This window comes from Oncorhynchus tshawytscha, linkage group LG18 (genome assembly GCF_018296145.1).
Source record: "Oncorhynchus tshawytscha isolate Ot180627B linkage group LG18, Otsh_v2.0, whole genome shotgun sequence".
NCBI classification, from domain to species: Eukaryota; Metazoa; Chordata; class Actinopteri; order Salmoniformes; family Salmonidae; genus Oncorhynchus; species Oncorhynchus tshawytscha.
The window spans coordinates 3241761-3255166 of NC_056446.1; the positions used below are offsets into that span (position 1 = coordinate 3241761).

Below are 13406 nucleotides of genomic sequence, written 5' to 3' on the forward strand. Positions count from 1 at the left end.
TTGGAATGGCTGGAATGGAATTAATGGAACGGAGTCAAATGTGGTTTCCATATGCTTGATACAGTTGAATGTGACATAAATTAGAATAATAAAAGGAATAATAAAAAAAGCTAGATGGAATTAAAAAGTACATTTGCAGAAATATAAAGGGAAGGCTCTCAAACACATTTACTCTACATGACAGAGAAGCATGTCAGTTCTATGTAGCACATTTCTATCTGACCGTTCTGCCATCTGATTACAGCTAACATGCTGTGAATGCGGGCTGTTAATTGCTAATGACTGTCACTTGCTGCCAGTGTGATTGGCTACCAGATAAAACACCTGGGGAGGGCCACATGCGACATCAATTACTGTGTTCCAGTGGTATAGTTTACAGCTGGGCTGCGCTTGGTTGTTGACAGTGGTGGGCCACCTACAGGCCAAAGCTCCCTTTTGATTTGGCATGATTCATGTTTTTGAATGTTTGTAAGTCTTCTGAGCTTTTCTTATGCGGTGTACTTGTTACATCTGGAAATATTAATGAGTTATATATTTTTGTGTTATCTTAGTGTGACATGGATTTTGCTAGCTGTCCCAGTCTGTGGTCTGTTCCAGAGTCCTAGTTCCAAGCCCAGTTCACATCCAGGTTAGTGCTACCTAATTTATTTTTTATTTAACCAGGTAGGCCAGTTGAGAACAAGTTCTTATTTAGAACTGCGACCTGACCAAGATCAAGCAAAGCAATGTGACAAAAACAACAGTTGTACATAAACAAATGTACAGTCAACACAATAGAAAATACGTGTATATATTTATTGTGCAAATGTAGGGAGGTAGGCAATAAATAGGCCATAGAGGTGAAGTAATTACAATTTAGCATGAATAACACTGGCATGATAGATGTGTAGATGATGTGCAAGTAGAGATACTGGGGTGCAAGAGGGTAAGTAATAATATGAGGGTGAGGTAGTTGGGTGTGCTGTTTACAGATTGGCTGTGTACATTGATTGGTAAGCTGCTCTGACAACTGATACTTAAAGTTAGAGGGAGCTGTAAGACTCAGGCTTCAGAGATTTTTGCAATTTGTTCCAGTCAAGGATTGGAAGGATAGTCAGCCAACAAGAGCGTACAGGTCGCAGTGGTGGGTAGTGTATATGGGGCTTTGGTGACAAAACGGGTGGCACTGTGATAGACTGCATCCAATTTGCTGAGTAGTGTTGGAGGCTATTTTGTAAATGATGTCGCTGAAGTTAAGGACTGGAAGGATATTCAGTTTTATGAAGGTATGTTTGGCGGCATGAGTGAAGGAGGCATTGTTGTGAAATAGGAATTTGATTCTATATTTAACTTTGGATTGGAGTTGCTTAATGTGAGTCTGGAAGGAGAGTAGTCTAACCTGACACCTAGGTAGTTGTCCACATATTCTAGGTCAGAACTGTCCAGAGTAGTGATGCTAGTTGGGCGGGAGGGTGCAAGCAGAAATCTGTTGAAGAGCATGCACTTAGTTTTACTAGCAGTTGGAGGCCACGGAAGGAGTGTTGTATGGTGTTGAAGCTCGTTTGGGGGTTTGTTAGCAGTGTCCAAAGAAGGGCCAGAAGTATACAGAATGGTGTCCTCAGCGTAGAGGTGGATTAGAGAATCACCAGCAGCAAGAGCGACATCATTGCTATATACAGAGAAAAGAGTTGTCCTGAGAACTGAACTCTGTGACACCCCCAGAGACTGCAGAGGTCTGGACAACAGTCCCTCCGATTTGACACTTAACTCTATCTGAGAAGTAGTTGGTGAGGCAGTCATTTGAGAAGCCAGAGCTATTGAGTCTGCCAATAAGAATGCGGTGATTGACAGAGTCGAAAGCCTTGGCCAGGTTGATGAATACGGCCGCACAGTATTGTCTTTTATTGATGGCGGTTATGATATCGTTTAGGACCTTGAGCATGGCTGAGGTGCACCCATGACCAGCTTGGAAATCAGTTTGCATAGTGAAGGGACTGTGGGCTTTGAAATGGTTGGTGATCTGTTTGTTGACTTGGCTTTTGTTTTTTGTTTTTTTTGAAAGGCAGGACCGGATGGATATAGGTCTATAACAGTTTTGGTCGAGTGTCTCCACCTTTTTAAGAGGGGGATGACCGCGGCAGCGTTCCAAACTTTAGGGCTCTCATACGATACCAAGGAGGTTGAATAGGGGCTGCAAAAATTTTGGCAGATAATTTGAGGTCCATATTGTTTTGCCCAGCTGATTTGCAGCTCTTTCATAATATTGGCTGTCTGGTTTTGGGTGAAGGAGAAGTGGGTGGGGGTTTGGGCAATTTGCTTCAGGGGTGCTGAGGTGTTGGCCGGCATAGGGGTTGCCAGGTGGAAAGAATGGCCAGGTGTAGAAAAATGCATATTGAAATTATCAATAATCGTAGTTTTATCAGTGGTGAGTGTTTCCTATCCTCATTGCAGTGGGCAGCTGGGAGGAGGTGCTCTTATTCTCCATTGACCTTAGTGTCCCAGATCTTTTTGGAGATAGTGCTACAAGAAGCAAATTTTTGCTTGAAAAAAGCTAGCCTTAGCGTTTCTAACCGACTGAGTATATTGGTTCCTGACTTCCCTGAAAAGTTGCATATCGTGGGGGCTATGCGATGCTAGCCCCCCCAGTTAAGTCTGGGGTGAGCTAAGGGTTATATCGGGTCTTAGTTCTACATTTTAAGAATGGGGCATGCTTATTTAAGATGGTGAGGAAAGCACTTTTGAAGAGCACCCAGGCATCCTCCACTGACGGGATGAGGTCAATATCCTTCCAGGATACCCGGGCCAGGTCAATTAGAAAGGGCTGCTCGCTGAAGTGTTTGAGGAGGGGTTTTTGTTTGAGTGTTTGACAGTGATTTAGGGGCAAGTTTTTATATCTAAGTTTGACAGTGAGGGTTTTTGTTTGACGTGGACCCACTACGGGCAATGAGGCAGTGATCACTGAGATCCTGGTTGAAGACAGCAGAGGTGTATTTAGAGGGCAAGTTGGTAAGGATTATATCTAAGAGGGTTCCCGTGTTCACGGGTTTGGGGTTGCACCTGGTAGGTTCATTAATAATTTGTGAGATTGAGGGCATCTAGCTTAGATTGTAGGATGGCTGGGATGTTAAGGATGTCCCAGCTAAGGTCACCTAACCGTACAAACTCTGAAGATGGATGGGGGGTGACCAATTCACATATAGTTTCCAGGGACCAGCTTCGGGCTGAAGGGGGTCTAACAAGCAGCAACGGTGAGAAACTTGTTTCTGGAAAGGTGTTTTTTTAAGTAGAAGCTTGACTTGTTTGGGCACAGACCTGGATAGCCTGCATAGTTCTGTCATGCTAGCTCTGTAGTAGATTAGAACTCTGCTCTCTTTGGCAGTTCTATCTTGTCGGAAATGTTATAGTTAGGGATGGACATTGGCGGCCTTCCTAAGCCAGGATTCAGACACGGCTAGGACGTACGGGTTGGCGGAGTGTGCTAAAGCAGTGAATAAATCAACTTGAGGCTTCTAATGTTAACATGCATGAAACAATGCTTTTACGGTTACAGAAGTCAACCAATGAGAGCGCCTGGGGAATGGGAGTGATGCTGGGAGCTGCAGGGCCTTCTTGGTTAACCTCTACATCACCGGAGGAGTAGGATAAAAGTATGGCTGAAGGCCAAAATAACTGGTCGTCTAGTGCATTCGGAACAGAGTAAAAGGAACAGATTTCTAGGTGTGGTAGAATGGATTCAAGGCATAATGTACCGACAAGGGTGTGGTAGGATGCGAGTACAGTGGAGGTAAGCCTAGTCATTGAGTGACGGTGAGAGGTTTTGTCTCTAAATGCTCCTTTTAAGACAGGTGAGGTCACTGCATGTGTGGGGGGTGGAACAAAAGGGCTAGCTAAGGCATATTGAGCAGGGCTGGAGGCTTTCCAGTGAAATAAGACTAACCAAAACAGCAGTAGACAAGCCATCTTGAAAATAGGGTGAGGTATGTGTAGCCGAGTGATCGTAGGGTCCAGTGAGTAACTAGGTGACCTGGAGGCATGGCAATTTCAGACAGCTAGCAGATGGGCCTCGGATGTCGCAATGGGAGAGTCTGAAGTAACCCCCTCGGACAGTTACATCGGCAGACCAGTCGTGATGGATCGGCGGGGCTCCGTGTCGGCAGCAAATGGTCCAAGTCAATTGGCAAAATGTATTGAACCCCAGGAACTGTCTGGATCTCTTCGGCTAGCCGGGAGATGGGGCCTAGCTCGAGGCTAAGTGTCGCTTGCTTCAGGACAGACGTTAGCCAAGAGTAGCCACTCGGCTAGCAGCTGGCTAGCAGCTAGCTAGCTGCGATGATCCAGAGTAAAAGTTCAGAGCTTGCAGTAGGAATCCATAGATGTAGTAGAGAAAAAGCAGTCTGATATGCTCTGGATTGATATCGAAGATGTCTGAGTCAATGGTGATGACCGCTAGCAGTGGCTAACTGACTACTAGCCGTTATCTGGCTAGCTTCTGAACGGGGTTCCAGTTCTCAAGTATAAAAAAAATATTAGGTCCATACCACATTGGGTGAGATGGGTTGCAGGAGAGCATGTTCAGTCTGTAGATTGAGATTAAAAATATATGCAAAGAAAAAATGAGACAAGACAGAAAGAACATATCTGACTGCTACCCCAAATGATCTAAGTTGTTTAATTTTTGCCTGTACTGCATCTGTACCTACTTAACACTGATCAATATGACTTACTGGCACCTTCTCTCCAAACAGATGGTGGTTTGAAGTCTGAGTGCCTTTGGAATATCATGAGGCTAACATTGGACGAAGCTCTGGCTGTGGGGAGCCAGCTAGAAATTGCTGCCATCAGTGAGTAGATTCTCCATGTTTATGTGAACGTTACACTCAAATCTGCTCTGCTCTTATCCACCACTGTGCTTTCAGATGGCACTGACATTATACCGTTGTCGCCCACCTTGGCTGCCCAGTGTGGATACAGCATGGACTCTGACCCTTGGGGGAACACAAAAGTCTTTGTGTCCTTGTTGGGCTGTTATGTTGACAACCAGGTAATCTTAAAGGGACATTGAAGTTCACATGACAACTTGAGGGGGTTTCTTGATCTGGTTATCTGGTGTCCGTTTTAACTCCTTGAATCACTAATGCGTATTCATTTAGGGACAATGTCAAAAGCTCTTGCAGCACTACCAGCGTTCTAGGTATTCAACCCCTGTTTCAGCCAGTTATGTTTAGTGCATAATGAACTTGACCCAGTACTACAATTGTTCCATAGGCGGATGAGACATTTAACCTTGGCCTGCGAATCCAAATGTATGGCGATGGCCTGTCAAAGAAGGTCCAGCATGACGTGACCGAGACATGCAGCTACTCCCGCTGGGCGTCCCGGGAAATTCTCTGTGACAGGAACTACATGGAGGTGAGGCAATCCTGATCATCCCTAGATTCAGGTGGCCATATCAATACATGGCTTTACAGTACATTTGGATTGGGGGGTGCTGGCAGGCAATGGTTGGGTTTAGAATTTACTGAGCACGCTTTGGTGACTTGCTCTGTCCCTTAGGTGTCAACCCTCATGGTCACTCCAGAAGTCCCAGTCACCATGGATGGCCAGAAAGTTCAAGAGACCTGGCAGGATGCCATCCCTGACGTATGTCTCATGAATAGATTTAGTTTGTATACAGCTGGCAAGAATGACTTGTCTGAACTGAGTTGCTATTTTCCCTTGACAGGCCGTTGCGCCAAACAGCATCTGGAAGATGACATTTCACACCCCTGACTCGAAGGTCATGGTGCTGAAGGATGCTCACCGAGCTGGCTACGGTGCAATGACTACCCCAACAAGACTGGTGTTGCGAAGCCCCTACAACATGCCGGAGACCTACGCTGAAGAAGTGAGCCTCTGCCCAAGTATCTTCTGGATCCTGGTGTATCACTTCCCTGTTAGCATGGCAGACATTTATTGGCTAGAATATGCCTGTCATGTAGAAGGATAATTTTCCTTCTCTCCCCAGGTGGCAGGAGTTCCCATGGAGGTCTTCAGTGTGTCCACTTACTACAAGCAGGTTCGCAGGCTGGCCATCATAGTTTCGGCTGCTGCCTGTCCTACAGGTATGTGTATATGCTGTTTAAATGGGACTCTCACTGTTTTCATTCCTGCTTGGAGTACTGCTGTAGCATAGGGGTTTTGTCCCAGCTTCATTTATCACACCTGACTAAACTGATTGGTGAACTCCTGGATTAGCAGTATTGGCAGGTTAGCCACTTAGCTGGGGCTACTTAGCATTGAGGATCACTAATCAATGTGCCTATGGAACTGCTCATTTGCTTCCTCTGCAGGTGGCTTGGTCTTCACTGATGAGGTGATCACCTGGTACGTGCCTCGCCGCATCCCCCCGCTGATCTCGAGCGCCTTCAAGATCCTGGAGACTCACATGGGCATCAATGGCCAGAGGTTGGACAAAACCATGATGGCCATCAGACGCTACAAGCTGTCAATCACAGAGTCTCATGTTGTCATTGAGCTTCCTGTGGGGTCACCTGATGGCTACTACAAGGTCTGACATGACTTACATCTTCATTACGGCACAACTAATAATTTGCAATGGTTAATTAGCATTTTGGACTAGTCCCTTTCAGTCAATTTTCATCTGTTTGGTGCCCACTGAACACAACCCTCTTAAGAAGACATTATTTACCTGATTTGTAATTACTTCATTCTGAGTGCAGAGTCACGCCCCAGATTATTCATACCACATAACCTACACTGTTGAACCCATGCTTGAGTTGCTGTGGAGGGCAGAAGACACACGGGCTGACACGCGATATAAAGTCCTCTTTCCCATCACTACCCCTCTGATGCCCAGACCTCCACATGTTACTGAAAGTGAGTCTGCTTCAATTGTAGTAAAGGCAGGCTGTATAGTGCTAAACTGTTTCCCAATGTCTAGTTTAAACGGGTGCTAGTCCAAGTAGGAAGTCATAGCTTGCTGGTCCCTAATACAAAAATGATGACACTGATGTAGAATATGGCATGTTGGCTCTAATTCAATTACTCTCTGCAATGTTTTGTGCATTAACACACCCCATTAAACTTAGCTGTTTAACCCATGTTGGCCTCTACCCGTTGTCTTCTAGGCAGAGTTCCTGAGCAGAAGGTGTTCAACGTCCTCTTAGGGACCTTCCTCCATGATGTGTCGCTGCTGAACATTACTTTCACTACTGGGGTGCTGACTGTCACGGAGTGCAATGCCAGAGGCTTTGACTTTCAGGAGCACCGCTTCGCCAACAGCTCAAAGACCTTCTCGCTACAAGTGCCCTTCTCAGATGAAGTTGTCCTGAAACATGTAGGTCCCTTTGGTCAAATCGATTGTAGAATGTTGTAAATATATTTATGCCAGTATAAATCTCGTAAAGTAACATTTTGGGATTTTCAGTTTAGAGTACTTGAACAGATGACATGCAGAACACTACCAACATGTAAATCTCTTTTTTTTTACTTCCACAATCTGCAGAACCCTAATCCCTTGACAACTGTCTACTTCCTCCCTCTGGTCTTCGGTCTGCTCATCCTGCCTGAACAAATCCCATTCCCCCACCCTGCAGAGCTGGAGGCCTCCCTGGAAGATGTTGGTAAGGCCACTTGGGTTAAATCTCCTCTAGCTCCCTTCAGTAGAATGACTCAAGGATGTTGGGCATCATATTGCATGCACCCAGCCAGGTGCTTCAGCTCAACTAAAGGATTAGATTATTTGTCATGACAGAACTGAATTTAAGCTTTACCCCTTTAGTTCTTCCCACGACCACTGGATTCTGTGACCAGGACAATTTCTACATTTCTGTCAAATATGGGAGCCAAGGGGATAACTTCCAGATCATGATGCTTCATGCTGGTTCATGGAGGGAGCTAGACACTGAGCTGTATAGTCTCACTGACAACAACACTCACGTCAGTATCGTAGTGCCGTACACCGCTCCTGATACAGTTTTTGAGGTATGAGGTGTCTGCTCATGTTTACTTGTAGCTCTAATACCACTACCCTTGCAAGCCAAACTTGTGTAACAATGGTGACGCATGGGGATCAGCTAACCTTTTTATTGAACTACCTAATAAGCCAGGGGTTGTCAGACTTTTGCCCCAGTTTCCAGATTTGTACATTTCCACATTGTCTTAATGTAACATGTTTTGAAGTTTAGCTTACATGGGGCCAATTAGCAGTGACTGTTCCTGACCATCAGTTTAATCTTGTCCAGCTGCTAAATCGTACTTGCCTACCCCTGAATGATTTTTTTTTTTTTTTAAGACTGTGCAGTCTGACTCTATCAGAGCCAGAGTAGACTTGTTGCTCTTGGAGACCCCTAACATGTGGCAACTCAACGACCTCTCGCTTGCCTGCTACTTCCCCTTGACCATGACTGGTTTGTTTTCAATTTTAAGTCATATGCTTTATACTTGATTAAGACTATTAGAAAGTTAAAGAGCTGATTTAAATATTACAAGAACAGCATGTTGACTTGGGTAAGGGTGCACTACCTTTTCTACACTTGCTTTGTTGAACACTTTGCTTTTATTTCAGAGTGCTACCCCAATGGCACAGTGACTGCACTGGCAGTGAAGGTGGAATCTGTTCGCAACCTAAACCCCAAATACCTGACCTTGAGTGACCAGTCATGTAAACCGGTCTTCAGCAATGACCGCTTTGCCTTCTTCTCCTTCAGCCTCAACTCCTGTGGCACCACCAGAACAGTGAGACTGTTTCTGGGCCCATAGTTGTAAAGTGTCTCAGATTAGGAGTGCTGAGCTGTGACCTGGTTTTTAATTGCAGGGGGTATTTGCGCCTATGTTAGCACTCCTGCGCTGACACAGGCCCAGTTGTCTAGACTTTACCTTTCTGTACTGTAAATGACTTGTCTAATACTGTACATGTACTGATAAGTTTGCAGCTCTAATAGGCCTCTCCTCTCTTTGTAGTTCTTTGACAATGTCATGGCGTACGAGAATGAAATCGCCATGCACCACAGCATGGGCAAACATCAAAGTAGGAAAGGTCTAATCAATCCAGACTATCGGTAAGAATGTGCCACTATGTTGTGACCACCCCTCAGTCATATGCATATCCCTCACTGGTTTGACTGCTTCTTTCAGGCACACAGTCTCCTGCTACTACCTGGTCAACGACACTGAGACCATGGCATTCCGTACTAGGCCAAGGAACAGCGACCCCAAGGCTGATCCTGGAGTGGGACAACTAGTGGTCCAAATGAGACTAGCCCAGGGTAAAACTAGACTAGTTTGGGTGCAACCCTGTCCTAATATGGGTGTTCTATTCACTGAATGTTGAGGTTAAATTTTTACCTTAAACCTAAACTTAAGTAGGCTCAATTTTTCCAACCATAGATGTCTAAATAAATCTTATGGCTGGGGGGGGTTGTTACCCCTATTCCCTGAAAGTGATGTAAAAATATTTTTGATAATTCATTAACATCTAATCACATGGCTACCCTGACTTTTTGCATTCCCCCCTTACACTACTGCTATATCTATGCATCGTCACTTTAATAACTCTACCTACTTGCACATATTACATCGACTAACCGGTGCCCCTGTACATAGCCTCGCTGCTATTTTACTGCTGCTCTTTAATTATTTGGTACTTTTATTTATTTTGTAGTTATTTTTAAAACTGCATGTTAAGTATTTGCAAGGTCTACACCTCTTGGCGCATGTGACAATCCTATTTCTGTTTTCAGAGGTTTCTTATGACTTATTCTACCAAACTGAGGACTACCCAGTGGTGAAGTACTTGCAACAGCCTCTGTATTTTGAAGTGGAGCTGATGTGGTCTACTGACCCTCGGATTGCACTGGTCTTGGAGAACTGCTGGGCAACTCTACATGAGGACAGGACCACTCTACCTAGCTGGGACCTCATTGTGAAACGGTAGCTAGCATGACTTTTGTTATACAAACTGAGACTTGTCTTGGGCAGGATAACCAAGTGACATGATTAGGGTGCAGTTACTAGGATTTAAACATTGTCTTAATTTCTTGTTGCGGGCAGTTTGCTTGTCTGCACACTGGGCAAAAAAGTAAACGTCCCATTTTCAGGGCCCTGTCTTTCAAAGAATTTGTAAAAATCCAAATCACTTCACAGATCTTCATTGCAAAGGGTTTAAACACTTTCCCCTGCTTGTTCATTGAACCCTAAACAATTAGTGAACATGCACCAGTGGAAGGGTTAAGACGCTTACAAATGTTAGACAATTAAGGTGACCATTATGAAAATGTTGGCCCCTAGAGGCCTTTCTACTGACTCTGGAAAAACACCAAAAGAGATTACCAGGGTCCCTGCTCATCTGCGTGAACGTGCCTTAGGTGTGCTGCAAGGAGGCATGAGGACTGCAAACATGGCCAGGGCAATAAATTGCGACGTCCGTACTGTGAGATGCCTAAGACGGCGCTACAGGACAGACAGCTGAACGTCCTCGCAGTGGCAGACCACGTGTAACACCTGCACAGGATTGGTACATCCGACCATCACACCTGCGGGACAGGATGGCAACCACTGCCCGAGTTACACCAAGAAAGCACAATCCCTCCATCAGTGTTCGCAGGAGGCTGAGAGAGGCTGGACTAAGGGCTTGTAGGTCTGTTTTAAGGCAGGTCCTCACCAGACATCACCGGCAACAACGTCGCCTATAGGCGCAAACCCACCATCGCTGGATAAGACAGGTCTGGCAAAGGGTGCTCTTCATTGCCGAGTCGTGGTTTTGTCTCACCAGGGGTGATGGTCAGATTCGCGTTTATTGTCACCGGAATGAGCATTACACTGAGGACTGTACTCTGGAGCGGGATAGATTTGGCGGTGGAGGGTCCATCATGGTCTGGGGCGGTGTGTCACAGCATCATCAGACTGCGCTTGTGAGATTGCCTACAATGACGTCAATGCTGTGTATTACAGGGAAGACATCCTCCTCCCTCATGTGGTACCCTTCCTGCAGGCTCACCCTGACATGACAATGCCATACTGCTCGTTCTGTGCGTGATTTCCTGCAAGACAGGAATGTCAGTTCTGCCATGGCCAGCAACGAGGACGGATCCCATTGAGAACGTCTGGGACCTGTTGGATCGGCGGGTGAGGGCTAGGGCCCCCCCCTTTGTTTAAGGACGCGCTATTCCATTTCTGTTAGTCACATGTCTGTGGAACTTGTTCAGTTTGTCTCAGTTGTTGAATCTTATGTTCATACAAATATTTACATGTTAAGTTTGCTGAAAATAAATGCAGTTTTTATATGAACCTGACAACTCACCCTGAATTCTTGCTGCTATATCAATCTCCATTCATTGTGGGGGATGGCCTATGGCTGGAGTGATGTGGATGGGTAGCCAGGCTAAAAATGATTAGAACCCAGGGTCAGTCACTACACACCAAACAGGGAGAGGCTACTTGAACTTAACCAAGAAATTGGTGTTCTGTTGCCTAACATTTAAAGCAAATGTATTCTCTTTCTCACCTCAGGTGTGAGAATCTTGATGACCGCTACATAGTCTTCCATCCAGTTGTTGCAGACGCCAGGATTCATATACCCGCTCACGTCAAACGCTTCTCAGTCAAGATGTTCACCTTCACCACGGATGAGACAGTCCTGAAAGAACAGGTAATTTAGACCAGTTGCTCTGAAGGGCTTACGTTCTTTGACGCTAGCTTGAGTCATTTAAAAACAATCTATATTAAAACTGACTCCTCTCCATAGATCTTTGTTCATTGTGATGCAGACCTCTGCGACACCACCAAACCTGATGGCATCTGCTCTGGCCAGTGTGCAAGCCCCCTTAGGGACGCAAAGCCTCTCAAACCAACTGGCTCAAGAAGAGGTATGTCCATAAGTCAACCCCCCCCCCACATTAGTATGAACTTCATCCTGTCCTCCTGACCCTTTGTATGATCTTGTTCTAGGTCGTAGAGCTGCAGACATCAGCCAGCATCAGATCTCATCTGGACCTATTCTTCTGTCTGACTCATCCAACTTTGTTTAGAAAATGTAATAAAAGTGTTCCATTTATTTGTTTATGCTTCATTGTACAATTTTAAATAAATTCCGATTGGTTTAGTCAGCACCTTTTTTAAGAACTCATTGCTTTCAAACTCTAACGTGGTGCTGAGTAATGAGCTAGCTAGTCCAGGAATAACTTGACAAATGGTGTGCCCCCTCAACAGAGGTTGTTGGGACACTGACACTTGGTCATGGCAGTGAAGCTATTTTTCAATAAAGTAATATCAAATTTATTTATATAGCCCTTCGTACATCAGCTGGTATCTCAGTGCTGTACAGAAACCCAGCCTAAAACAGCAAGCAATGCAGATGTAGAAGCACGGTGGCTAGGAAAAACTCCCTAGAAAGGCCGAAGCCTGGTTCCTCTAGGTTATGTGGGGTGGCCAGTCCTCTTCTGGCTGTGCCGGGTGGAGATTATAACAGAACATGGCCAAGATGTTCAAATGTTCATAAATGACCAGCGTGGTTGACTAAGGCAGAACAGTTGAAACTGGAGCAGCAGCACGGCCAGGTGGCCTGGGGACAGCAAGGAGTCATGTCAGGTGGTCCTGGGGCATGGTCCTAGGGCTCAGGTCCTCCGAGAGAAAGAGAATTAGAGAACGCACACTTAGATTCACACAGGACACCGAATAGGACAGGAGAGGTACTCCAGATATAACAAACTGACCCTAGCCCCCCCCGACACATTAACTACTGCAGCATAAATACTGGAGGCTGAGACAGGAGGGGTTGTAATACAATTGTATTAACATTTTAACACTGGTTCAACTCTTTCCAACATTTCAGGACCAGTGCTAACACTAACACAATACCTAAATATTCTAATTAAGACTTGACATTCTTGGTGACCCAGGTACATGGCATCAAGGCCTTCTCCCATGCACTGTAAGGCTTTGTCTCAAAGTGGTGCACAACAGTATTCCCACTGGAAGTAGGAGGGTTGCCCCTTTCACATTGCCAATGCATCCTGTGACAAACTAACCAGGGGAATGAAGTGTGTACTTTTCCCATTGGCTTCTGACATTATGCCAAATATTTGACAACTTTCTCTTGCAATGTAAATCCCTTGCTACTTAAATTTCCAGGTGTTTTTAAAGGGGCACTGCACCTGTTGACTTTGCTTTTTTGGGGGGGGGGGCTTGCTCCTGCAGAATTGCTGGCAGAAGCCAAATCTGAGTTGGCTTGGTCTCTTGGCAAGTACACACCAGTCAAACCTTGCCTACAGCTTCTTCCTCCTACTCAAACCTGCAGGTTGAGTTCAGTTACTACAGCTGTATGAGATTCCAGAGGAAGCTTTGACTAGGTCAGTAGCGTAATGTAAATGTAGTTGCTGAATGTTAAATCCTTTTACCTACATCTGGACCAGGTCTCTTAGAAGGAAAAA

The 13406-nt window shown here is 45.3% G+C and overlaps 1 protein-coding gene across 1 annotated transcript; it reads left to right on the forward strand.

Annotated features, from left to right (window-relative positions):
- The first annotated feature begins 359 nt into the window (after positions 1-359).
- LOC121838606 lies at positions 360-12086 on the forward strand. Its single transcript, XM_024377650.2, has 21 exons — positions 360-468; positions 552-628; positions 4725-4820; positions 4896-5020; positions 5245-5388; positions 5533-5619; positions 5702-5863; positions 5984-6080; positions 6309-6526; positions 6699-6855; positions 7107-7315; positions 7484-7601; positions 7760-7962; positions 8273-8387; positions 8546-8715; positions 8941-9038; positions 9115-9245; positions 9720-9909; positions 11488-11626; positions 11723-11843; positions 11926-12086. Exons 1-21 carry the CDS (start codon positions 446-448, stop codon positions 12003-12005), a joined length of 2760 nt encoding a protein of 919 aa, XP_024233418.2. The 5' UTR covers positions 360-445; the 3' UTR covers positions 12006-12086.
- Positions 12087-13406: the final 1320 nt, after the last annotated feature.

What these genes read in the sequence shown, in the direction of transcription:
- LOC121838606 (XM_024377650.2), top strand. Translation starts at nt 446, where the DNA reads ATGATTCATGTTTTTGAATGTTT. An exon ending in ATTCATGTTTTTGAATGTTT is followed by an intron (nt 469 to 551) that starts GTAAGTCTTCTG and finishes GTGTTATCTTAG; the next exon opens with TGTGACATGGATTTTGCTAG. An exon ending in GGCTGCTGCCTGTCCTACAG is followed by an intron (nt 6,081 to 6,308) that starts GTATGTGTATAT and finishes CTTCCTCTGCAG; the next exon opens with GTGGCTTGGTCTTCACTGAT.